Genomic DNA, 27,187 nt, shown 5'->3' on the forward strand with positions numbered 1-27,187 from the left:
AGCCTCCACGGGTACGCAGCCTCCAAGACCTGCATACTGTCTGTTGCGGCCCAGCCACACCTCCTAACTGGCTGCGGTATGCCAGGTACCACAGAGAGGGAACGGAGGAGCACTCCTGATTTTGCTAAGTTGTATTGGCCTCCAGAAGTTCAAGGACAAACTGATAGCACACTGCACAGCCTCATATTCTTTGCCTTAGAAGAGATAAGAAAATTCATCCTAAGCTATTTTGGACTTTTCTGGGCTCTGGAGATTAGGAGGGGCCGGTGGTGGGCCCTGCACAAGGCAGCTCAGGATGGTTGGGGGGGTGGTAGCGTAGGGGTGACCTGAGGGGGTGCTGGCCAGGGGCAGCTGCCTCCTGACTGCTCCACTAAATCATTACATTTGCTGAGTTCATCCTCCACCTCCTCTTCCCTGGCAGCTCCTTCCTCTCTGTCCTCCCACAGCTGGGGGGGGGGGGGGGGTGACTGTCATTTCATCCTGCTAAGTGTCTGCCACAAGATACTCTTTGAAGGAATTTCCTCTCTTGCGGCAGTGGATATCCCTGCCTCTAAAAAGGGAACCCTGAAGACCAGAAAGACCTCAGGTTCAAAGTGGGGATTTCTGGCTGGGTGAGAGGGAGGCCTCTGATATTACGAAGTTCCTGTTCAAGACAGACATTTATGTGCCTTTTGTACACTTTAATGACCTTGCTCGATTCCCACAGCACCTCTGGTGCTTTCACCCTGCAATGGATGAGAAATCAGGGACCTCCAGGCAAGACAGAATCATAGTTCATACTCTGAGGACCTTCCTTGTTCCAAAAACACAGCAGGGACCAATGAGAATATTCTAAAAACAAGAAAACTTATCTGTGCTTTAAAAATAAGATATATTCTCTATACCTATCTCAATGGATCGGAGACTCCAAACAGTTACTATTTTGAGGGGCTGAAGGCACAGCCTACTGAGCTCTGAGTCCAGAAGCAGGTGGAGGGAGGCAGCTGGGAGCTTAGCCTAGCAGGCCACGGGGACTAAAAGTGCCACCTGGGAGGTGGAGCACCAGAAACCAGAGCCACTGAAAGTGGAAGCTGGTGAAGGGATTTCCCACCTGGGGAAGGAGGCTGAAAAGAGCACAGATGTCCGCCCTGCCCAAGCCAGTGCTGATCAACTCTGGGCATAATCCCCATTGTCACTGTGGACAATCACTAACCCAAGACACAAGGCTTTGCCCTTGGGGGTGGGGGTGAGGCGAGGGGGGACCCAGGCCCTGCGTGGAGGAAACGCAGGACCCCTCGGCAGGAGATATGGCTGGCGGTGGTGGGGCAGGGAGACAGACTGACTCCCACTCAAGCTGAGCATACAGACCCAAATTCCAAGACACCTGAGGAAAGCTGACGCTAAGAAAGACAAAGGACAAAACCAACAGTTGGGAGACGGTCCCAAGGTTTAATGAACTAAAGACTACCCGGTACTAACGACTCTCCCCAGAAAGTATCCAGAAAGATTAAAGGAAGAAACAAGAAAGAGCAGTTCGGAGCCCCTGGAGGATGGATTGAGGTTCGGCAATGGATCCAAGGGGATTTCCAGGAGAGGAGACACGCGTTAGCAGGAGAGCAATATTCAAGGACAGCACAGCTGAAAATTTCCCACAACTGAAGACCTTTTATGGATCCTCCAATTAAAAGCCCATATCAGTTGCCAAGCAAGGGAAGTAAAAAAATAAACCCACACCCGGAAAACCGGGGGTATGCTGCATTGTGCCCAGCTCATTCTGTTAGCAGATCCCTGCCCCGTGAGCCTCCACGGAGAGAAGCTTCGTGCTGACATCCTCCGTTTCAGCCCCGACCCTGGTACAGTAGAGGGAGCCCTAGGGTTTGGGGTTAAGAGACACAGTTTGAGCCCCCCCCCCCGTGATTGCCTCAGAGAACTCACTGAGCCTTGATTTCTTCTCCTCAAATGGGGTCAGAACTAGAAGTATGGAAACGTACCAGAAGGGACTCTGGGGTGGTATCATCACAGCAGACCACGGCTATGTTGGGTTTCCAGTTCTCCCACCAACTAGTGTGCCTGTAAGTTACTTGTGTCTCCATTGCTCCACCAGTAAAAGGGGATAATCATAGCAACCGCCCGTGGGGTGGTGTCAGAATGGAAGGAATCTATCTATATAAAGAACTTGGTGCAGTGCCGGGTGCATAGTTAACAGCCTAGGATAGCCATTGCTGTTACTGTAATAAGAGCCTTGCCCAAAATGCTATACGCACCTGTGCTCGGTGCAAAGGACTTCCCACCAAAACCACGGGGCCCAGGCACAGCAGAACCAGGGCTCCCTACCCCCTCTGCACGCGGAACAGGCAAGCAGACAGGCTAACCCTCCCCACCCTTCTTCCTGGCCATCCTCAGTGGTCCCACCTGGCCTCTAGAGAAGGCCCTCCCAGCAACCAACCATGGATTTCCCCAACTGCAAGTGCTTGGACCCACCCCAGGCCACCCCCACCTGTTGCCCTGGGCATCCTACCTCTCTCTGCTCGCTGCAGATCTTACACAGCCAAAGAGGCCTCTTCTGGCCAGGGGAGGCCTCGATCCCACATTTCGTGCAGACTTTCTACAAGAGAGAGGACACAGGAATGTAAGCACTTCATCTACTTCCTCCTTGGTTGAGGGGCTGAGAAACTCAAACTGATGCAAGGAACCCACTGGCCTCTTCCAAGGGGATGGTGTGAGACTCAGACCAGCAGGGTACATAACTCAAAGGGCACAGATCACCTAAAACCCATAGCTGGCTTTAGGGCACGACAGGGGTACCCATCCGTGGATCGCCACGACACAAATTCCCCACCACGCCCCCACTACATTCTGTTAGGGTCCCATAAAAAAGGAAGCTGGCTGATATTCATGGCTTATCATTTTCCACAGTAAAGAGCTGGAAGCCACCCAAACCCCTGATACCAGGGGAAGATCCAGGCCAGCAGAACGGAATACGATGTGGCCTTGACTTAGCAGATTATGTCGCTACCTGGTAACAAGGGCAGTAAATGATACTGTTCAACAACGAACACACACATTTGTATACAACCACACAAACACCTCACATGCGTGCCTGACAAGGTAAGAGGATGATCTGGGGAGAAACACCGGTGGCAGGTTTATGCCACATTGCCCACGGGATGATTCCAGGAACCCTGTTATGTAAGTAGGAGGCCCGTTTTATAGGCAAGCAACCCAGGGGTCAGAGTACTTGGAAAATTTGCCCAAGTTCACGCAGCAGGTGAGTTAGATAGCCTCAGGTCTGACTCTAGAGCCATTATATAATTTTCTCCAGACGCGTAAGTAGCCCGGACCTAGTTTCCTTAGTGTTTTTCCTTTAACAGTGTTGCTGAAGTTCATGACTTCTGCATCCACGTCTCACTTCTCTGAAACACACAGCAGCAAGCAGCAATCGGGGTTGGGCAAGGCCAGATGAAATTCGCAGGGAGGGAGAGGGGGACTTTGTGGGGCTGGGACCTGTTTCCAGCTAACCCAGGCACAGTATGACTCAGCGGCCGGCCGTGTGTCCTCCTCAGAGAGCTGCCCCACCTGCCAACCCATCTTCCTACCCCCATGGAAGCAGCCCTGTCCCTGCCAGGCTGGGGGCTCTCTCCTGCTTCCCGCCACCCGGGGAAGGTGAGATCTGTAGCTTGGCCTTTTCTGCAGGCTGCCAACTGAGCAAGGAGCACACTCTCCTCAGAGAGGGAAATGTCACCGACTTGGCTTCCCAGAGCATGTCGTCACTGCCCGATCAGGCGGATGAGCCCAGCACCGCGGGAGGCAGGAGCCAGCTCTCGGCAGAAGGAAAGCTTGGATGCATGGGGGGTGGTGGGGGGGTGGTGAGACATTTGCTACCATTCAACACTCAGGTATGAGAAATGCCACATCCATTTCTCCAAATAAAATGCAACCTGCTTCAAGCTTTCGTCGGTCTGGGCCGGCAGAAAGTCCATTCCAGTCACAGCCGGGGCCCCTGGGCAGCTCCTGTGAAGGCCCTGAGCTGGGGGTCTCTGGAGGTGCAGTCCATCTGGGAAGGGGTCAGTGAGTGTTATCTGGGGTGCTCACTACTCTGCTGTTCTCCCTCTGAGCAACTGTGGTCCCTCGGAGGAGGGGGATGGAGGCCCGGCCACTTTCATACCAGGCCGGGGTTTGGGCTGTGTGACAGGCTGGGGCAGAGCATCACTGGGGCCAGCGGCCTGTCTCCCAGAAGGCCCGAGCTGCCTCTCATGACCTGGTCTGGGGACTCTCCCTACCCTTCCCAGCAACCGTTCTACCCCAAGGACAGGGGCCCCCATAAGCCCACAAGATGGGCCTCGGAAAAGCACAACATGGGCCTTTCTTGTTGGGGGTAAAGAGAGAGGAAGGAAACCCAGAAGCCAGTTGGCTGGTTTCCTTGCTGTTTCCCACCAACCCCCATGAATGGCACGTGTGAGAGTAAGTGAGGCCCTCCCAGCGTGGCGAGATTTTCCTACTGCTGAGCAGGTAGGATGACAGCTCGTCCTCTAAGTTCACTCTGCCCCTCCCAATGAGATGAACGTGTGAGGAATAACAAGAGGAGAGAGGGCCAGTTACTCCCATTTACTGGACAATGGCAGGGGCCACGCACTAGGGCCCTGGTGACAAAGTATGAACGAGGGGAGGGTCATGCTCTCCATTATGAGGATGAGAAAATTGAGGTTCGGAAGTGTTTATGACTGCCCAAGGCCCCCCAGCAAGTGGGGGACAGTCAGGATTTAGGAGGCTCCCTTCTTCCAGAACCCAGGAAACTGGATAACTCCCTCCCCAGCTCAGGTGCCCAGCAGGTGCCCAGGGCTCTCCAGGGAGCTGATTCATGTCCCCAGGCGTGTGGCTGATGCCTCTTGACGAGGCAGAGAAGGCAACGCAGGATGACCCTGGGTCAAGGCTCTGTTGGGGGTGGGGGAGCAGCCACACTGCTCCCCAGCTGCAGGACACGGGTTCCAGGAGCGAACACTTGGAAGTGAGGCTGGGAGGGTGGGCACACACATTCCCTCGATAAATATCTGGTGGAACGAACATCTGCGCTGCTGGAGGCACTGCAAGAAACTGGGGGAGAGCGCAGAATGGCCGTGTTGTCTTCTCCCCGCAGACCGTGGGACACAGACCGCCCAGCCTAGGGACAGGAGTGGCATGGACCAGCCGCCCTCCAAGAGCTGCGTCAAAGGCTGTTGGTCAATTCTCAGAAAGAGGGATGGGTTGCATGTCCCCAGTGTGCCCTCTGCCTCTTATCCTGTGGGGTGCTGCCCCAGCCCACGCACAAGCCTGCTTTCAAGCTAACAGCCATCACTGGCGGAGAACCCCAGTTCTCGCCACCTTTGCCATCTTCATGGGTCTGCAGCGTCTCTGGCTGGGGAATTCGGGCCAGCAAAAAGATAACATGCTCCAGTTCAAATAATACACAATGGCTGCTCTATTAAATCTTGGATCAATAAGAGAATAATGAGCCTTTTCTCCTTATGGGTTTGGTCTTTGCTCCAAGGTTCCAATGAAGAAAATTAGGCAGGTGGCATTTTAAAAAGCCCAGGACAGAGAGGACAAGGCAGCCATGATATCAACTGGGTGCAAAGGAAACACTGCACCATTATGTCAGGGGCAGTGTCGGGGGGAGGGGCCTGGGGTGGTCCCTTACTTCCTGCCTGAGATGGGTTTCCACGGAGTGGAACTGCCCATGGGGAGAGAGCTCCAGCTTGCGGGCCGGGCCGTGGCTCTCTGTCACTTCCTGCAGCTGCAACCATGTGGGCGTTAAACAGTACAAGTCTAGCTCCTGGGTCAGCCTTGGAGTAGAATCAACAAAGCTCCCGGCCTTCAGCGTGCATGTGCTCACTCTTCTTTGCCTCCACGTCCCTTTTGCAAATATGTATTGCAGCTCAGAGCGGGTGGCTCAGGCCGCAGGCCACAGGCTTTGGGCAGGAAAGTACAATCCGCCATATAGATGCAAACTTGGACTTGTTTCTGAGCCGCACTTCTTTGCCCGTAAAACGGTGGTAACTGGCAGACTCCCACTGTTGGGAGGAGCGAGGAGATGATTCAGGAAAGTGCTTAGCGTACTATGTGGTAAAGAGCAGCAACAACCACGGTTCTTCCCCGCACACCTGTCTCAGCGAAGGATGCCAGCACCCATCAGTCACACAGGCCCAAACCTGGAAATGTCCTCGGTCCTCTCCCTCATTCCCACCAAATAATCCATCGCTGAGAACTCTACATCTCCCTTGGTATAGTCACTTCCCCTTCATCGTGGCCCGCCCCCCACGCCGCCCCAGTCCACACTGCAGCCATCTCCAGTGCCCCTGCCTATACCGTGGCCTCCCAGCACATCTCCTCACCCCCACTTTGGCCAGCCTCCAGTTGCTTCCGGCATAGCAGCAGGAGTGATCTTTTCAAGATGCAAATCTAATCATGTCATTTCTCCTGTCCCTGCCAGCTTAAAAACCTCCAGAGACTTCCTGTTGTTCTCTGGATGGAGGCCACCTGCTCTTACATGGTGTGCCATGCCTGCCCGGGTTGGAACTTCCTCATCTGCCTCAGTTCACACCCTTCTCCCCGGCTTTACCACCTTGCTCTCCACACTCTGAGACCTAGCCATGTGGGCTTGCCTTCAGGCCCTGGTCTTCACTTGCTTCTTCCACCACAGGACCTTTGCAAGTGCTGCTCCCTCTGTCTGGGATATACTTGGTCATGCTCTCTCATTGTTAACCTATGCATCCTTCAGACCTCAGCAAAAAGCACCACTTCTTCAAGGAAGCCTTCCCTGACTTCGTACTTCAATGGAGCTTCTGTAATAGTCTCTTTCCTGTTTTCCTCCACTGTCAGGTCAAGATTTTTACCCTCAGGTGTGGTGACTATCATTGCCTCTACTAGGCTGTCAGAGGCCATGTCTATTTCTGTTCACTTTCCTGTTTCCGGTGACCAGCACAATGAATACTTGTGGAATGCATGAACAAATAAACAGGAGATACGTTTAGTATTATCATTGAGAAAAGCCAAGACATAGCCCTTCGTAGAACATGCCGAACTGCTGGGGAGCTGAGACCCCCAGAGACAGGAAACAGTCTGCAGCACAGGCCAGGGTGCACTCCCACCCCCACCACGTGGTGCTCACCAGAAGGGCAGCAGGAGAGCCCGGACAGGGGACAGAGTGTCTGCAGTGGCAGGATGGCTGGCCAGGTGGGCCTCTGCCTCAGGGCATGGGGCAGGAATCCAGCCAGGCTGGCCCACTCCCAGAGGAAATGACACTGAGGGTCCTTTGTAAAGGATGTGGGGGCATGGGGGAGAGGAGGGATGTGTTCCGTGCCTCCCCGTGACCGCTCCTGCGTGCCCAGGGGTATATCCTGCAGGCCACCTGTGTGTGCAGACTCATTCCATGGTCCCATCAGGTGCCCTCTTGGACATCATCATCATCCAGGCCACTTGGGTCACCCCTCTACTCCTCAAACCCCCGCCCTGCAATCCAACACTTTCACCTTCCCACACCACGCCATGGGAGCAGAAGTACAAAAGGTCTGAGAGGCCACTTGCTCCGGATCTCAAGCATTTTATTCCCAGGCCAGGCCTTTACCTCCTCACTGTGAGCGCCCCAACCCATTTCAGGGAGAACCCACGGTCTGTGGGGCTTCCCAAGCTGCTGCTGGTTAGGAGAAGGGAGGGGGCGCAGGGCCCACAGTAGGCAGGAATGCCACCATTGGGCATGCAGACCCCGAGGCCTCATAGGACCAGGGGTCGGAGAGCATTTAGCTAGCGGGACACAGCTACACGGCCCTCGACACCTCCTGAGGGCTTCACAGCACCATCAGTCGTCCCTTAGAAAGCCTCGTGCGTGATGCTCAGTCAAGCAGAGAGAGATGGAAATGTGCTCAAATGGTTCATGCAAGGAGGCCGGGGCATGTACGCTGGGCAGTAGACATGAATATTGAAGATGGTTCATTTGAGAATATCTGGTGCTTCAGCAAACATCTGATACCTGACACAAGGCTCTGTTCTAGGAAGGAAGGGGATGAACAAGGCATGACCCCTTGTCCTCAGTGGCTCGGTGTCCCTCGGAACAGAGGAGTTTATGAACTGGCAACTCTCATCTAGAAAAAGACTTCCTGGGGAGTTCCGATCATCTGAGGGTGACTCAGGGTAATCTGTAGGTGAGACACCCTTGTGAGGACCCACGCCGCTGTGATACTCACGGAGCGGCTGTCCCACTCCCGGGGAGTGAGGGGACACAGGGCCGCCCCCCCCGAATGTGGGCAGCACCTGCAGGAAGCAGTGGGAGGAGCAAGCATGCCCCTCCCGCCACAGGATGTGCTCCCAAGGCCAGAGATCGAATTCTCCACAAGGAACCATTCGATCGCATTTCAGGGAAAGCTACGCAGCAGTAAAAATGCTGATGACAGAAACCAAAAAAAGTGGAAACAATCCCAGCAAAGCTGTATTTGTACTGAAATGGAGCAACACTCACAATAAATTAAATTTAAAGAGCACGTTATAAACAGTATGCAGAATGTGATACTCTGCCGTATAAATATGCATAAGTGCCTGTATCTATTTAGAAGTCAGTATATGCACAGAAAAATATATGGAAGGTTAGTAACCCAAACGTAAATCCCATCATGCTAGGTCAAAATCTATTTCCAATGGATAAGCAGAATTCCTATTTAAAGGAATGCTCTGGGAAATCACTCACCCCAAGTTCATTTTTTGCCAGATCTGGATTTTTGTGGGTCAGGATGGATTCAAGAAGCCGAAAGCACATGCACAAATAGGTAGGAGAAAGGACTTTTTGGTTGACTGTAGCTTGAATGTAGATCGTCAGCCTTGTCCCTCAGCCTCTCCCAGATGATGTCACTGAGTACCTGACCCCCAGATCAGAGGCTCAGCCCTGCTCAACCCTGGAGACATGAGCCAGGTTTGGAGGGGCTTCACCAGCCCCCGTGGGCCAGGAGTGCAGGCGCTGGGGATGGACTTGTCTCCCAGTTTCTGTGTCAGGAACCTAGTTTCTATATCAGGAACCTGCAGCCAGGTGACTTCACATAGTTGAGATACCCATGTACATATTATAAATATTTATATAGTCCATGGTGCACTTATGCGACAGCAGGCACCAAATTAGGTGTTTTATGTAGAACTTTATCAATTTTCATAATAACTTAGAAGGTAGGTATTACTGTCCCGGTTTTACACATGAGGGATCTGAGGCTTGAGATTAAGGAACTTGGCCATGGACAGCGGGGCTGGGAACCCCATGGTATTTGAGCTCCAAGCAGCTGCCCAGACAGATACCAATCCAACCACCCCCCACACCTCCAAGTGATGGCAGAGCCAGCCCCGCTCCAGAACTGTAGACAAGGTCATGCCTCAAGTGGGAGAGGACACAGCCAGGCACTGCCTCCTTCCCATTCACCCAGGGCCAGTGGGGCGACGGGCACGCTGACCTCAGCCCTGATTGCCTGTAAGTACCGAGTTACTGGGGCCCAAAGACGCGCAGCCTCGAGAACGCCAGCCATCTGCTGCTCCATCTGAGACACTAGCCAGGAGGCAACCGGAGAATTTCAGAAGGAAGTCAACTCTCTCTGTGCTTCCCACCGTAATGCTGGCCTAGGGACACACCAGTTCTCTCCATCCTGGGTGCAGGTGGCAGGCGCATGGCCATGCAGGGCCAAGTTCCCCTCTTCACCCAGACTTCTGGGAGGCTGCATGGCCAGATTGCAGCAGGCCCACCCCCACCAGATGAGCCGCTGACATCCGCCCATCAGCCCCCCCCCACCGCCCGCCCAGCCCCCAGACGCCTCTCCCAGTGGAAAAGAAGCACCATAGATTTCAGGACTAGCTTCCAAAACACCTCACTCCAGCCAGTGAGCACCGAGCCCCGATTGGAGAGTGAAGTTGACAAAAGTCTGAGTTTTTTAACATTCACAAGCAGATGATAAGAAATTGCAATTGGATGCGACTTTGGATCATCTCTGTGCTCGTGCCCCACTGTGTGCATCTGACAGGGTCATAGGCTACTTTGGGCAAGATGAAGCTGCCAGGCTGACTGGGACGGGGATTGGGGGTGGATACCACCCCCTCCCCACACAATCCCACTAACTCTTCCTGGTCCTACTTCTCCTCAGCATCACCTCTCAGACCAGAGACTGTGTCTGGTTTTTGCCTCTCTTCCAGACAAATGGGAATCAACATGCCTAAGAACTTGCCACTCCTCTGAGAACGGTTCTATCAAATCCCTGAACACAACCCTCCTAAAATCTCCTGAGCCTGGTGTGCACCTCAGGGCTTGCTTGTCACTGAGCCAATAGGCCAAGGGAGAAAGAATATAGCAGTCAATGGGTTCCACCTTCAAACTTTCCAGAAGCTCTGAATGCAGCCTGCTGCTCCCCTGGCTTGGCTCTGACAAGTCCTGAACTAGAATCCTTGAGCCTGGATTAGCTCCTTCCAGCCCAGGGGAAGAACTCCTTGCTTCTGCACCTGGCTTGCCAGCCTGGGTTCCTGGAATGGACGGTGCCTGAGCAATGGCTGAGGCCATCTTGTCCCCCAGACTCCTAGCCGCAGGTCCAGCGGGCTCCACCAGAGTCCCTGGGGGACGAGGCTGGGACCAGTGGTCTCCATGGTGTGCCCCACCATGTCACACAGTGGCCTGTCGCTCTCCAGCTCTACTCTGTCAGGAGGGAGGGCAGGCAAAGGCCCAGGTGGTGGAGGGAGCCAGCTTCCATCCATCTTGCTCCCTGCTGCGTGGTTACTTAGAATTACAACTCATAATAATGATAATAGCCACCATTTATTGAGCCCGGCACCATGCTCAGCGTTCAACACACATTATCATCATCATATTCAATCTCGTTTACATTCGCAACAGCCCTACGAGGGTGGTTTTATGATCTGAATGTCATGGATGAGGGATTGGAAGCCCAGAGAAGTGGGGTGGCTTGACCAAGTTCGTGTTACAAGGAAATGGCAGAGTTGGGGGAGGGGCAGGTCCGTAATAATAAAATCAAGAGCTTATATAATGCATACTGTGTGCTGGGCACAGCATGGGGGTTTCACACGGATTATTCATTTAACGATGACAGGAACGGGGCAGACAGATTCAGTAACTTGTCTGGGGTCACACAAGGGAAGTGGAAAGCTGAACTGGGATCCCGGTCCTGATCTTGCCTCTTGCCCATGGCCCTCTACAACCCCCCACTTGTTAAGAAGGATGCTTCTAGGGCCCAGGAAATGAACAGACAGACATTGGCTGTGCCAGGAATGTGAACACAAGGAACCGAAAGTCCCAGAGCAAGCTCTGGCCTCCCTCAGCCCAGCCAGGGCTGCAGCCATCAACCTCTGCTTTTCAGAAGCCTAGGCCTCTCACAGATAATTTCTCACTGGAAGAGCCACCTGCCACCTGGTAGAAATTTGGCTTGGGTTCTGTTACAGGAACCTTGGTTCTTGGAATCACAGCTGAAGAAAAGACTGGATCTTTTTTTTTTTTAAGTCCTCACAATCCAGCATCTTGAAAATGCCCTGCCCCTCTCAGCACCCTCTCAGCACTCAGCTCCAAGTAAGCCTGGCCCCTCAGGGTCCACCACAAAGCCACACCTTGGATGGGGGACACTCACCGTGGTCTCAGTGCTGGCCACGCAAGGAGCCTTTGGCCAGGTCTGCCCAACAGACCCTTGCTCACAAACTCTGCGGCTCCAGGGTCTGTGACCCCAAAGACACTGACCTTACAGCCCCATGTTTGGAAGACTTGAAATCTCTACAGGAAGACGCAAGGCAAGAGGCTCTGTTAAGCCTCCACCATCCCTCTCTCTAGAAGTTGGTGGGCAGCAACCTTAGCTGCAGGCCAGAGCTCATGCAGGCCCAGAACATTCAGTAAACACCTCTGAAGGCCGCTAACCCCAGGTTCTGGAGCAGGCTGCAAGCCCAGCAAGGCTCCCAGGTGAGGAGCAGAGAGAGAAGAAAACATACACACCCACACTTGAGGATCCCAGCCCGGCCCCCCATCCACACCCCACTGTCTGCTCCCGACACTCTAGGTACTTCCATGCTTCCAAGCTTTTTCCCAGGCTTGCTTCATGCCTAGCAAACGTCCTTCAGGCACAAAGCGAATGTCTCCTCCTCCAAGGCTCCCTCCTTGATTTACCACTACCCCTCCCCCCCCCGGCGAAGTACTAGTTACTCCCTCGTGTGCACTTCCACAATGAGTAGACATTTCTAGAGTGTTGACAGCATCATACTGAAATGGTCTCTCCTGGGACTGTGCCCCCTCTAAGATTATGGATGACTCCTTGAAGAAAAAGGACATCGCTTGCATTCAAATGCCCAACTTTAGCAGGTCCTTGGCATGAAGTCAGCCAGGAAAGGAGGGAGGGGCCGAGCGATAAGCAAGGCGGGGATGCCACAGGTTTTGAGGACAGGAGGGACAGATCAGATCTGGGTTTCAGAAAAAATACTTTTGCTGAGTGATTCAGTCACATTCCTGGCCGATCTGTCCTCCACATTCTCAGCAAAGGTTCTTTTTCCAGAACATTCCTAAATGCCTATGGAATTCCAGCTCCCGGTTGGGTAAGGGAGGCGAGGCAAAGGAAGGATGCCAGGTCATTCTGGGCTGCTAGCGTGGACAACAGGTTGTATGGTGGTGAAGTAAACAGGGCGGGAAGAAGGTCAGGCTTTGGACATGCTACTGCCTGCAGTGTGAGTAGACTCCCTTGGAATAGCTGCCTGTGGTAGCTGGTACATGGGATCAGGGCTGGGGAGGAAGGCCAAGCAACAGACAGAGAGGGAGGACTAAAGCTGGGGAACTTGGCTGCAGATCAGGGAACTTTCCATGTTGATTTCACCACCCCTGGAAGGTGCTCTGGGAAGTCCAAAGCTTTGACCACCTCGTTCCCTGAGGGAGCTCTAGAAGCCTGGATGGTGCCCAAGGTGCTCAATAAATGTTTGCTTAGTCTGAAGGGGACTTGAACACTTGGATTCTTAGGGATGGAGCTGGTGGAGAGGGAAAGCACAGAAGGGCAAGGGGCTGTCACAGGGTCCAGTACCTGGAGGAGGCGGAAGGGGACCTGGAGCACAACCATGGGGCCCAAAGCTGGACAAGACTGCCAACTCTCCAACGACCTCAAGCTGCTTGGCCAAAGAACAAGGTTGGGAAACGGGAGGGTTGGGGAGACTGGAGGTGGCTGGTCAGGGTCTGTGAGAAGCCAATCAGGAGACCAAGGTCTGTGAGAAGCTAAGTCATGAGACTAGGGTCCGCCTGGTTCAAGTCAGGAGACCCCATCAATCCCCCATTCCTGCGCCCACCACCTCGGCACGGGACATTCCAACACCTCGGGACCCCCACCTGTCCTCGGGGTCAGCACTGCCTTCTCTGAGTTCACAGGATTATCATTACGCTCAAAAGGTCAGTTAATGTGAAAATACCCTCTCCCTCCAGTGCCTGGGACACAGTAAACATTCTTGGAGCTAAAAAATACCCTGTTGGAACTGATTTTTATTTTTCCCTAAACTTGAAAAACACAGCAGACTAGACAAACACCCTAGGGCTTCAGAACATTCCAGGAGCAGCAGCACTAATGGTCAAGGGGGGGCCCTGCTGATGAGCCCGAACAGAGCACCAAGGAGAGCAGTGACCGGTCTAGGCAGGGTGGAGTCAGGCCCCAGCCTCAGGCCCCCCAGCCCAGGTGTTTCATTTATGCTGCTGACGTCCCCAGCATGTGCCCAGGGAATGGACAGGAGGCCATGGGTACCATGTGGGCACAGTGAGACTTGATGGTGTAGGCCGTAGGGAACAGCACACCAATCACACCTGAGCAGAGAATGAGCTGGGAAAGGAATGAGTCTCCACTGCAGGCAGTCAGGAGCTGGGTGGGGAGGCTCTGCAGGGGCTCCGGGAACTCAGGCCCCTCTCCCTGGAGGGCCCAAGCCACACTCCTGGCTACACCTGGAAGCTCAGCAAGGCAAGTGTGGTTCCCAGACAGGAGGGGTCTCGGGAAGGCCTCCTGGTCTCAGCTTCTCCATCTGTCAAGATACGCCTCCCACAGAAGGTAGGATGACAAAGGTGAGGAAAGGGTTTGGAAGGGACCTTACAGAGTCCCCAAGCTGTCTCTGAGAAGGGCCTGGTTCTTTCTTGGTTTGGAAGCCCGGGCTAACGGGAGCTCTGGGAGGAGAGTGCATTCCCTGCTCTCCCCTCAGCAGGAGAGGCGCCCTATGCTCCTCACAGTGGGGGAACAGAGAACCAGCTAAATCCACCTTGAGTTAAGGTCAGCGAACAGCAAACAGCCAGGAGGGAAATGTCGTGAAGGGAAAAACAGAGGCCATTGGAGAGTGATGAAGAATCGCAGGCCCTCCGAAGTGTGGCAGCTTGCCGGAGAGGTGAGGGCCACACCACTGCCTGGAAATGTCATTATCTGTTATTTACCACAACAGAGGACAAGAGGCTGCACGAAATTACTGTTCCTGGTAACAGCCACTAAACAGATTTGCCAACACTGTTTCCTGCTGTCCGTGTTCTCTCAAAGCTACCCTGACCAGACCCCAGGAAAAGAGCTGCTAAGCCTGGATGGGGCTTGAGGGCGTGCTAGACAGGTGTCCTCAGGGACGAGGCCCAACCACGGTCCCCAACACCCTAACCCAAGCCTGCAGAAGCCTTTGCCCGCTCAGTGAGGAGCTGGCCTCCCAGTGATTCTGGTTCACCACTCAAGAACCCCCAGCAGACCTCCCCCGCAACAGACATCCAGCCACTCAGATACTTCAGGGGTGTGACAAATCAGGGTAAGTCCCCAGGCTCACTCTGTAATAGGTCTGCTTCAGGAGGGGGGGGGGCAAGTGCTAGGATTGGGCACTGCACCCTATGATGGTGGGATCTAAGGGGAATGCACTTTGTCAATAGCCTTGGTATCCCACCGGCAAGCTAGCACCAGACAGCACCTTCCTTTGCAGGGTCTCCTACATGTCTTTAGCAATCTCTACTTCCCACAGAATATATGGGCAAAGGGTTGAAATGAGCAGTGAGAGTAGCTCGTTTAGCCTATTTCTCCATCTGGAAAATGGGTATAATCACTGCCCTTTGCCTACCTACCTCTGAGAGGGGCTGTGAGGGTCGTGTGGCATCAGAGAAACATCAGAGGCAAAGGAGCTCTCAGAAGCACATGTCAACCCCCACACTGCCTTCCTCCTGCTGAGAGGACAGGGAAGCAACCACAGCCAGAGCCAAAGCACACTGGGAAACAAACTGATCACGGCTTTAAAACAAGAAACCCAGCTGCGTTCCGGAGGCTTGAGAAACGAGGTTTAGCTCTCAGCTGCTGCTCCGTGATCTGTGAGGCTGGTGCTGGTCCCTGGGGAGCAGGTCTGGGGCAGGAAGCCTGCAAAGGCTGACACAGCCTGAGCTTCACAGGAGGAAAGTGCTAGAAGGGCCCAAGAGACCCTCTTACCTCCTGGTTTCCCTCTGCTGGGGCGGGGGCAAGGGAAGGGGGGACCGAGGCCCTGGGATGCTGCCCCAGGGTCCCCTGGGGGGATCGGAACAGAGACGTGCCTATGGCAGGCTCTCCTGACTGCAGGGCCACTCGCTGCAGGTGTGGGCAAGGCTGGCCGGTACTGGTGACAGATGCAGATGGCTCGCATCTACAGTCGTAGGCACCCCAGTAGATATGTCCATCCTCGCACTCCCTTCTGGGAAAGAACCTGACTCGCGGCCCCAGCTGGACTGCAGGCTTGGTGGAGGAGAGGAGTGTGCTCACGCATGTGCGCCAGAGAAGCCTGAACTGCAGAGTGGGGCTGTGGCCCTGGAAGAGGTGGGACTTGCGGGGAGAGGACACACCTAAGGGGGAGAGGGGTTGGGCCCCGCGTCCCTCCCCAATCCCGACCCCCAGAGGGTGTTTGTGAGCAGCCTAGAAGAGAAGGGTCACAGAGAAGTGTGAAAAATTCTCTTACGTCGTACAGCTCCTACAGATGGAATTAGATTTCCATGTACAGACCTGAAGGGGGATATCTTTGATGTTATTAAGTGAAAAAAGAAAAAAAAGGTTAAAAAAAAAAGAAACCAAAGAGTAAAGAGTATATTATGGCCCCATTTACAGTTATGTATGTATACACACCTATGCCTACTTGTACACATGTGGAGACAGAAGGGGGCAGGACAAATGCCCAGGCTGTGAAGGATGGGGGTGGGGAGTTGAATTTTACATGCTCTGTACTGTTTGATTTCTAGAATTATTATGCAGTTACCATATGCCAGGCACTGTTTCTAGAGCTTACCATATACCTCACTCCTTCCGCCCCTCCCGCCCCTGTGTGAGGTAGGTGCTATCCCTAGTCTTCATTTCCAGGTCAGGAAACTGAGGCAGAGAGGGGAGAGGCAGTTCGCGCAAGGGAGACGGTGAACAGAGGCAGCACCTCTATGCAAAGGTGAAAAGTATTTTTTGAAATTCCAAGGGGGAAAATAAATTCTAGATGAAGAGAACCAATACAAATAAGGGGAGGCTATCTTACAAAATCCTTTAATACTCTGGGCCCCAGCAACACCCCAGCCCCCCATGACACACACCCCTCCTCACTTCTGAGGGCCTGGCACCCTGTGGGGATGCTAACAGGTTGGGACAAGTGTTGGCACACTTTTTTGGCAAAAGGCCAGAATGTAAGCATTTTAGGCTCTCTGTCACAATGATTCAAGGGTGCCACTGTCAACTCAAAGCAGCTGTATGTGAATTGGCAGAGCCTGTTCCCACAGAACTTGATGGACACTGAAACTTAAATTTCATGTAACTTCCGTGTGTCACAAGATATCTATCTTCGATTTTTTTCAACCATTTACAAATGTGAAAACCATTCCAGTTCAAAGGCTGTACAAAAATTGGTATTGACCCCCGAAGGAGTGCCCCCCAGACCTTGGGTCCCTGGTGCAGGAGAGGAACAGGGAGCAGGCAGCGTCCCCAGAATGCCACACTCGGAGCTGGAGGCACAGGTGCTGGCAGAGTCAGGGCTCAAGGTGAAGCCCGAGAAGGGGCACTGTCAAGAGGGAGCACAAGAAGGTGGCCCCACAAGGGACAATCAGGAGGCTGGGGCAGCGCCTACCCCAGAGCAGAGGAGAACCAACCCTCCCTGGTGGCCCAGCTCTCTCCAACAGCCTCTGCCCCCCAGCACCCTACTGAGCAGCTCCCCTGACATTAACATGGATCCATCCTTCTCAGGGTGATCCCTGTCACACCTGGGTGACCTGACTGTATGGAGCAGGTGCCCAGTGACCCATCCTGGCTCACTAGCTATGCATTTTTGACACTTCAAAAGCAGGACACCCAGTGGGGACAGTAAGTCACAGAAATGTCTCTGGATGAGTCATTTAGGCAGGGTCAAAGGGAGAAGCCAGCTGCCCCCTACTCCCCAACATGCCGCCTGAGGTGGGAGTCTTCTACTCAACCCAGACCTTCACTTTCTCCCAGGTCACTTCAGTCTCCCCCCACCCCCGCAACATCCACCTCTGGGCTGTCGGCTCCCTCTAGGGTCCCTCTTCAGATGCTGTGGCCTCAGATCTTGCATGCCCCAACTGGTCCCACCAGCCACTCCCCAGGCCTGCTCCTGCCCCAGCCCAGCATGCCAGGCCCTGAGCACAAGCATAGCACCTGGGCAAGGCCATCTGACCCTGCCACTGACCCTCGTGCGGCCAGGCAAGGGACAAACACACACCTGTTTCCTCCCCTGCAGAGTGGGGACCATGACCTCCCAGGGCGGACGGTAATTCAGTGGGCTCTCAATCACTGGCAGCTTCTGTTATTTACAACTCCTTTCTGTCTTTTGAGTCTCCATCCTGGTTGTTCCTCTCTGAATTCAGGCCCCTGTTATTACTACTTGGATAATTCAGCATCCAGCAGGCTCCCCAACCCACTATGCATTCCCTCATCCAAATCTGTCTCTGGAAGGAACCTCCCCAAAGACCCACCTGTTTGTCCTTTCCTTTTTCCACACCCTTCGATGGCTTTGCTGCCTATAGGATCCTTAGCAGCCCGCTAGATTCCTTCCCTCCCCCAGCCTGTCTCTCCCCGTCCACCTGCCCCCCACCAGCACTCCCCCACACCCTCAACTGCCAGCTATGGCCCATGGGCCACCAGTCGGAGCTCTCCCTCTCACGCTGCCTCTACACAGCTGTGTCTCCTGAAACGCCCTCCCCTGGGACCTCAGAGCCCACCCTCCTGGGCCCAGCTGGCTGAGAACCAGCTCTTCTCTGCAGCCCTCCAGCTCTCCAGGGGCCCTGTGCTCCAGATCCTGGATCACAACACACCTCTGTGCTACACATTCTCACACAGCCCCGCACTGTCGGTCACCACCGGTGAGCTCTGGGAGGCGGGGCTTGGCGGGAAGCTGAGCTAGGCGGAGAGTCCCCAGAGAACCGCAGGGAGTGACCCAGTGGCCACAACTCCCCCGCCTTCTCTCTCTGGGAAGCTCCTGGCCTTGATCTCGGAAGGCTGTGTGCTTCCCAAAGGCCACCCTCGCTTGTCAGCTCCTCTGCTGCTTCTGTCCTGATGACCCTGAGTTCAAGGTCAGCGGCACAACGGAGTGAACAGAATGGGCTCTGAACTGCACAGAATGGCCAAGAAAGAAGCCAGCGTGGGGGCAGAAAAGCCACGCCACAGGCACCGGAACAGCAAGAGAGAAGTGTGCCCTCGTGGAGATACTCTGTTCCTTAGATGCTGGAGGGAGGCAAATGTTGCCTCCTGTGTGTGTGTGTGTGTGTGTGTGCGTGTGTGGTGTCTGGTCCGTCCTGCAACAGCAGCCAAGTCAATTCCTGCCAAGCAGCCTGGGCAACACACAAGCAGCCAGAGCAGGCCCACAGGGCAGACGAATTAAGTGACTTTTCCTGGGAATTGAGGAAACATGAGTAGCTGAATGAAAAAAATTCATCTTGGTAATGAGGCACAAACACACGTCTTCTACATCTGAATTAGGTCGAGGAGGAGAAAGGACAAGGCGAGGAGAGGACGTGCTGCTGTTGGAGGAGGTTGCTGTTTTTGTGGTCCGAAGACAGCTGCTGGGGATGGGGGCAGGGCAGGGGGCTGGACGGGGCATGGGGATAGGGCTCAGGCATGACCTTCAGCCATCCAGGAGGCGGACCTATGAAAACCTACCCCCTCCCAGCCCTCCTGCACCTTTGGTGGCATTGTGAAAACAGTGTGGGTGCCATGGAGACCTGCAGGACAACTCCCCAGGAAAGGAGACACAGAATCACAATGGCAATGCCACTTCTGGAGAGGATGGAAAGCAGAGCCTTGAAGAGAGATGTGCATATCCATATTCCTCACAGCACTACTCACAGCAGAGAGAATGTGGAAGCAACCCACATTCCCACCGACCCATGCATGCATGGACAAAGTGAGTTAGGTACACCCAGTGGAGTATTATATGGCCTTAAAAAGGCAGGCAATTCTGACACAGACTCCCACATGCATGGACCCTGGAGACATCATGCTAAGTGAAAGAAGCCAGTCGCAAAAAGACAAATGCTCCAGGATTCTGTTTATATGAGGCACCTGGAGAAGTCAGACTCCCAGAGACAAGAAGTAGGCTGGTGGGTGGCAGGGACTGGGGTGGGTGGGAATGGGGGTTAGTGTTTAATGGGTGCAGAGTTTTGGGTTTGCAAGATGAGAAGGTTCTGGAGATGGATGTTGATGGTAGACAACAATGTGAATGGACTTAATGCCCCGGAATTCTACCCTTAAAAACAGTTAAAATCATAAATTTTATGGAATGTACATTTTACCACAAATTAAAACATTTCTAGAAACTGCCTCCTGTTTGGGGGGACTCAAGCACATCAAAGGAGCAGGATGGAGCAGCCCCCACCATGTAGGCCCGACAAGGGGCAGCCTACAGAGATCTGAAGGGTCATCTGTGGGGCTTCTCCCTCCCCAGTCTCCCCGGCCTTCTTTCTTCTGCTTCTCATTTGTGCCTCGCTCTTCAGCATCTTGTCTGCTCACCCCTCCCTTCCCTGGGCCTGGGATGCTTTCTTCAGATCCCACGTCAATTTCTTGTCACCGTCTCCGCTCAATGTCATCTCACAGGGGCCCACCCATGCTTCCAAAATAAAACAGCTCCTTACTACTCCTGCCCCACTGGCTGTCACTGTGCCTCCCCCTCTACCCTATGGTTTGGTCTGCTGCTTTCTGGGATTAGCGTATTTAGTTATTCTTGCCCATCTTGCCTCTTTCTAGGTCATCCACTCCATGGAGGTGAGGCAGGGCCCCAGCCCCAGTGTGTAGCCAGGATGCTCAGGACCGGCCTGCTTGGTTTCAAATCCTGGCTCCCCAACTAACTTGCTAAGGGTCCCTGGGTGAGGCTTAACCGCTCAGTTTCCCCATCTGAAAAAGGGCAATGAGGACAGTGCTGACCCCACAGGGTGGTTAGCAGGACTGAGTACGTTCATGCGTGAAAAGTGCTTACAACACTGTTTGCACGGCCAGTGAGAGGAGTTACTAGCTCCGCTTCCGAGGGCTGGGCTGCCTCCTGCCTTGTTCATCGCTGGTACCGCCACAGCCTGGAACACAGTCAGTGCCTAATAAAGACTGCAGAATGAGCGGAGGACAGAATTCTGCAGACAGACAGCCCTTCATGTAAGTCCGTTTCATTTGCAAGGCCTAGGGAGCTGAGCTGGCCCCAAAAGGAAGTGAAAGTTCCCCAACAGGGCTGCTCCATTCTGTTGCCCGCATCAGCCCTTGGCTCCTCAAGGTGGGCTCGACCCAGCCCCAGGTATTTAGCTTTCACACTGGGAACATCCAGAGAACATGCAGGCTGCTTGGGAAGGTTTTGGGAAAAGGGCTAGAAGAGCTGTTTCCCCCAGTGGTGGTGAGGGCAGCCAGCCAGCCCCTCTGCCAGCACTGAACCGAGCACAGGTGGGAGGGCAGCCTCCAGACAGGGCCATCTGGGTGTGGGGGGGGTCCCCAAAAGTGTCATCCATGTTGACACAGACACCCATTCTGGGAGGGGGTCCCACATAGAGCTCCTTGCTCAGAAGGGGGCCTGCTTATCCCTCTGGCCCTCCCCCTGCTTGTGCTCCCTCTCTCCCTGACAAATAAATACAAGCTCGAATAAATAAATAAATAAATCCGAGATCCATGTAGAATTGACTTTTGTGCCCAGAGTGAGGTAAGTCAAGATACATTTTTTTTTTTCCAGATGAATATCCAAACAGCTTTGCATTATTTATTCAAAAGACCATTCTCTGCCCATCAGTAGCTCCACTGCCCTAAATTACACTTTCTATTTTCTCTCATCTTTGTCTCTGGTCTATGGGAATACTGATTTTCTGACAAGTAGTATTAAACTTGTAGGCAACAACCCTGCTAATAAATTCACCTACTAATTGTGACCATTTGTATTTAAATTCTGTCAGATGCTCTCGTTACATAATGACGTTATTCACAGAGGATGACAGCTTTAGCTCTGCTTCTCCAAAATGTACACCATACATGTCTTTCCTTGCCTGATTGCACTGGGCCGGGGCTAGTTCAATGTTCGATAGAAGCAGTGATAAACATACATAGAACTTGCCTTATTCCTGATTTTAAAGGAAAGTTCTCGATATTTAACCCGCGAATATGCTTCTTCTCCTGCATTCTTTAGAAAGATGAAACCCTGGGGCGCCTGGGTGGCTCAGTGGGTTAAAGCCTCTGCCTTCGGCTCAAGTCATGATCTCAGGGTCTTGAGATTGGGCCCCATGTCGGGCTCTCTGCTCAGCTGGGAGCCTGTTTCCCCAACTCTCTCTCTGCCTGCCTCTCTGCTTACTTGTGATTTCTATCAAATAAATAAATAAAATCTTAAAAAAATAATAATAAATCAAGATGAAACCCTGCTTCTCCAAGGAAGGGAAATGCTGTGACTGCTTTGGCCTGAAGGAGAGGAGGCCCAGCATGCCTCAGCAAACACCCCCGGGGGACCCAGCTCCCCATCACCTGGCTGGGTGACCCAAGTAGGCCACGTGACCTCAACTGAACCCTTACTCTCCAGCTGTGACTGGGGAACAGCCTCACCACCCCTGCTCTCCCTATAGCTTCGTCCTGATGATCAAACAAGGGGTTTTGTGAAAGAGCTTTCTAAAGCCCAAGGGACATCATAAGGTAAGAAAGACCACAGGTTTGGTGTCCACTGTTTGCAAGAGAAAGGATGGCCTGAGGGAGGCTGTGGGGACCCTGAGCTGGGGTGTGTGTGGTGTGGGGGTGGGGAGGTGTGGGGGAGGGCAAGGCAAGCAGAGGGCCAGAAACACGGGCCTGAGTCTGAGCCAGTGGTGGGGGCTAGTGCTGAGGCTGGGATCTTAGAGCAGAAGCTTTCTTTTTCCCCGGGGACTCAGCACACACTGTGGCGACCACTGTTTTCCGGGCAGGCTCCTCTGTCCACACCTTGGAACACATTTTGGCTGAGGCCAGAACAGCTGCGACTGCTTCCCTGTCACGGTGACAGGGCCATCCCAGGCTCAGGCTGGCTCTCCTGCAGCTCCGTCTGGCCTCCCCCATGGTTGGTGCAGACAAGACTCTCAATCAAACCGAAAGCTGGCTGACTCAGCTGCTAAGCAATCAGAAGCGCCAGGCCTCTCTAATTAGCAGCCAGCCCCTCTCCCTTCCCACCACATCCCTGCCATAATGAGGGCTGGTGGCCCAGGCGTGCAGGCCCAATTACCGAGGGGGTCACCGCACCCAGGCATGCCCAGCATCACGGGCTCTGCTGGCACGCTCATTAGCTTGTGGCTGCTGAATGTACCAGGGATCTTCCTGGGGATAGCTCCATGTGGCCAGGAGCACCTGAGACTTAGATCTGGACACCTCCCAGATCTCCCAGTGTCCCTTCTGCAGCCTGCCCCCACCCCTACATTGGGACTGCAACCCACGCGTGTGCATAGTAATGGCACTGGCAGGCAGGCAGGGGGCCCACGGCCCCCCATCACGCAGGACAGACCCAGTAACCTCTCACTCTGGCCTGGCTGCAGTCTAGGACCCGCTTTTCCTCCTGCGACCCTCCATCACCCACCTGCTTCGATACAGTGAAAAGATGGATTTTCTTAGAACATGGCCCCCATGCAATTGCTGCCTCATCTCCAGCCCCACTGTCTCATCCCCAAGGACAGGCAGTGCCTAACTCGCCACTCACTGTCGCTTTATGTCCCCCTGCCATCCACTCACCAGACAGCAGAGAGGCTCATCACTTATAAATACAAATCAGATCACATCACACCATGCTCACAACACTCCACTGGCATCCCATGAAACTTAGAATCAAATCTCAACTCCTGACCTTGACTTACAAAGCTCTCATGTGATGGGCATGTCCACCTCTGCCCCAGAGGCCTTCATCAGTTCCTTGAACATGCCCAGCTGCTCTCCCCCTCAGGAACTTCATGCTGGCTGCTCCCTCTGCCTGGAAAACACTTTTCCATCCAGATCTTCCCAGAGCTGGGTCCTGCTTGTGCTCGGGTCTAAGCTCAGAAAGGCCCTCCTAGTTGTACCCTACCACACTGCCCTGTTCTAACTCACTCATACCAGATAGTATTTTGTTTGTTTGTTGTTCCCCTCCTCCTGGAAAAAGGCTCCATGAGAACAAGGGCTTTGTCTCTCTTGCTCATGGTATTGCCAGCACCTAGAACAGGGCCTGCATATAGTGGGCCCTCTACTATTTGCAGGATGAATGAATGAATGAATGAATGAATGAACAAATGAATGACACCATCTTCTCAAGGATGAAGAAGAAAACACACAAATGCCTACTTGCACCCTCTCCTCACACTTCTACCCAGGAGCAACTTCCCTTGGAAACCCAAAGGCCTCTTCACCCTGCTGCCCAAGCCAAGATCAGATTCTCAGCCCACAGCAAAATATGAACAATTTCAAACTGGACCAGCCCAGGGCTGTCTGGGTTAAGCCCAGGGCTCAGTCGGTTAAGCTTCCGCCTTGGGCTCACATCGGGATCCTAGGGTCCTGAGATCAGGCCCCATATAGGGCTCCCTGCTCAGCAGGAGTTCCATCTTTGGAACTCTCTCTCTCCCTTTCCCTCTGTGTGTGCTCTCTTTCCCTCTCTAGCTCTGACTCTCTCTCAAATAAATATATAAAACCTTAAAAAAGAGAAAAACTGGAACAGCCCAGTACTCCAGGGTACAATGGGGTGGGGAGTGTCCAGAGCATCTAGAAGAACATTTTTTACCACCCCTCCCCAAGCAGCTGGGATCCTCCCCCGGGATTGCCACTGTTGTCTAGGACATGGCTCTCCAAGGACCCTTCACCAGTCAAGACAGCATCCTGCCCCAATAGCAGAGGTCCCATACTTTTCCAGGCGAAGAGAAAAGCCTCTGCCCCCTCATCATGGTCCTGTAAACCTGAACATTAATAACAGTTGTGGGTTGAGGGGCAGAAAGGGGAAATGGGCTGCTGGGCCCCACTGTCCCAGGCAGAAGTCATAAAGTACAACCCTATCTGCCCAAGGGCTGGGAGCAAGACATTCTGAGTCCCTCTGCCTACTGCCTCTGTTGGTATCTAGCCCGGGGCCATGGAAGGGTTAAGGAGAGGCAGGCACACGAGTGCCCACCCCTATCCTGCCACCCAGGCCCCGGCCACATCTCCACTGTTCTTGAGACCCTTGCGACTCCACAGTCCTTAGCCCAGGTCATCACATGTCCCAGAATGGGAGGGGAAATGACCTTAGCTGAAATCCTGACTTTTCCACTTATTAGTTCAGTGTATTGACCCTTTTGCATCTGGGTTCCCTAACCCAGTTTTTGAATGCCACTCAAAATGACCTTATCAAGGTTGCCAACAGCTTTCACGCGGCTAAGTCCATGTTTACTTCTTTGACTTCTCTATATCTTACAGTCCTCTCGGCTCTAGCCACTTCACTCCACCCCATCCCCAATCTTCTATTATTTCTTCCTAGAATGTACTGCTTCCTGAAACATTATTATTTATTTGATCATTATTTGGTTTTTGTTCCCTCATCCAATATAATCTCGAGAGAGAAGTTTCTATCTCTGTCTTGTTGACTAAAATAACTTGAGGCTTAAAACAAATGGAAGAAAAGTACCAGTAAAACTAGAGTGAAAAACAAAGGAAAGAGGGAGATATGGTATCTTGGGAACAGCTCTCTAACCTAGGAAGGTAGTAAAGGGAAGTCCCATAATGACAGCTCTGCAGCAGTTAAGTTTACACTGGAGTAGGACTAAAGATCCAAAAGAGGGGAAAATGTAGGCTCCATGCAATAGATGGTAAAATTGGGATGCTAAATAATCCTCAGGATTGGAAGGCATGTTATTCTTGGGTCAGTAAGAAAAGAAAGGCAATTAGAAACTCCAGGAAAAACAAAAAGTTATTTTAAGAAGTCTGGGACTCGATCTGAAACAATTTAATATGTGGCACCATTTAAGTAACCAGTGGAGTATAAGAAAAGGGAAAAATCCACTTGACTTTGCAGAAAAGATCATTCTCATTTGATGGACCAGGGATCGAGAGCAGATCAAAAGAATTAGAAGTATAATCCTAGCTCACTGTTTCGCCCTGAGGAGAATTTTAGTTCTTTAATAACTAATAAAGTTTTCTGAGTACTTCTGTGCCAGACAAGATTGTTAAGACCCAATGAATATAATATTTAATCCTCACAATTTTCTAAGGTACATTATCCCTATTTTACAGATGAGGAAGATGAGGCTCAAAATATTAAACCAGTTTTCTGAGATCATCCAGCTAGTGGAAAAGCTGAATTTATACCCAGGCCTGTGAGACCCAGAGGTCCACTCCCCAGAGTTGGTCCTAGAAGTCAGACCATTCAACCATAGGTTCTAACTCTTCTTGCCAAGAAGGACAGGATATCAGGACAGGTGTGTGCACGCATCTGCACACAAGGACACACACTGACACGTACAACATACACTCCTAGAAGCCAGGGTGTAGAGTCACAGAGCAGATCCAGATTGGGAAGCCAGAGCAGGGTCTTACCTTCCTGCAGTCTTTGCAGAACACTGATGAGCTGCCCAAGAAGCCTAGCACCTCCCCACAGAGCAGACACTGGGAAAGGCCATTCCCCATCACGTTCCGCCTCATGGTCTCCAGCCGCTCCACCAGCCGTCTGCAGCACAGAACAGAGTCAGATGGATGTGTTTCCTGTTCCCAACCTGACCGAGTATGGCTGCCATGGGGCCCCAGCACTATACCAGGGCCCATGTGCTGTACCCTCACCTGGGATACTGTTCCCTGCCCCACCCTTTTTCCAGGCTACCTTCTAATCATTCATTTGCTCACCAACTATTAATTGAGTACCTACAATGTAGCAAACAAGCCAGAGACAGACATGCTCTCACAGAACAATAAAGAGGAAGCCCATAAAAAGTCAACTAGCAAACTGACTTCAGACAGGGGGGTGCTATGAAATCAAGTAAGTGTGTAGGGAGAAGACTGAGGGGGAGCATGTCTGGTGGTGATCAGTGAAGGCCTCTGTGAGAACATGTGAACTGAGAGCTAAAGAATGACAAGGCAAAACCAGGCGAAAAGCAGGGCACGGTGGGGGGCACTCCAGGTAGAGGGAAGAGCGTTGGGCGGGGGGGGGGGGGTGGCAAAGACAAAGGCCTTGGCATATGAGAATTGCCAGGAGCCCAGTGGCCATTCCCTTGTGAGCCTGCGGGAGCCTGGGATAAAAGGAGGCCGGAGGGGGTGAGAAGGGGGCAGGTTACATGGGTTTTGTAGGACACAAAATAGGGTTTGGATTATTTTCTTTTTTTTTTTAATTATTAGATTTTATTTATTTATTTGAGAGAGAGAGATAGTGAGAGAGAGCATGAGCGAGGAGAAGGTCAGAGGGAGAAGCAGACTCCCCGTGGAGCTGGGAGCCCGATGCGGGACTCGATCCCGGGACTCCAGGATCATGACCTGAGCCGAAGGCAGTCGTCCAACCAACTGAGCCACCCAGGCGTCCCGGGTTTGGATTATTTTCTAAGATCAACATGAAGCCACTGAAGAATTTTAAGTAGAGGAGGGATTTGATTTAAGGGACATTTGAATTTTTTTTTAATTCTTTAAAATTCTTATTTATTTATTCATTTATGTAAGTAATTTCTACATCTGACGTGTGGCTCAAACTTAGTATCACAAGATCAAGAGTCACAGGTTCTTCTAACTGAGTCAACCAGGTGCCCCCCGAGTGGCAGTTTTCAAAGCTCACTCCTAGAAATCCAGGACTACAAGGG

At 52.9% G+C, this 27,187-nt stretch overlaps 1 protein-coding gene across 14 annotated transcripts in view; it reads right to left on the reverse strand.

Moving 5' to 3' along the window:
• Nucleotides 1-27,187, reverse strand: part of RPH3AL (rabphilin 3A like (without C2 domains)) — a 169,452-nt gene that overhangs the window by 55,244 nt on the left and 87,021 nt on the right. For 13 of the 14 annotated variants that reach the window (XM_082707177.1, XM_082707180.1, XM_082707176.1 and 10 more), the window contains 2 exons: nucleotides 25,944-26,073; nucleotides 2,498-2,584 (listed from right to left, as the gene is read on the reverse strand). In XM_082707177.1, the coding sequence (XP_082563303.1) occupies nucleotides 2,498-2,584; nucleotides 25,944-26,073 (217 nt within the window). The remainder of the gene's footprint in view (nucleotides 1-2,497; nucleotides 2,585-25,943; nucleotides 26,074-27,187) is intronic. The other variant, XM_082707185.1, reaches the window with a different exon arrangement.

The sequence above is a fragment of the Mustela nivalis genome, assembly GCF_964662115.1.
Source record: "Mustela nivalis genome assembly, chromosome: 17".
In the NCBI taxonomy this organism is placed as follows: Eukaryota; Metazoa; Chordata; class Mammalia; order Carnivora; family Mustelidae; genus Mustela; species Mustela nivalis.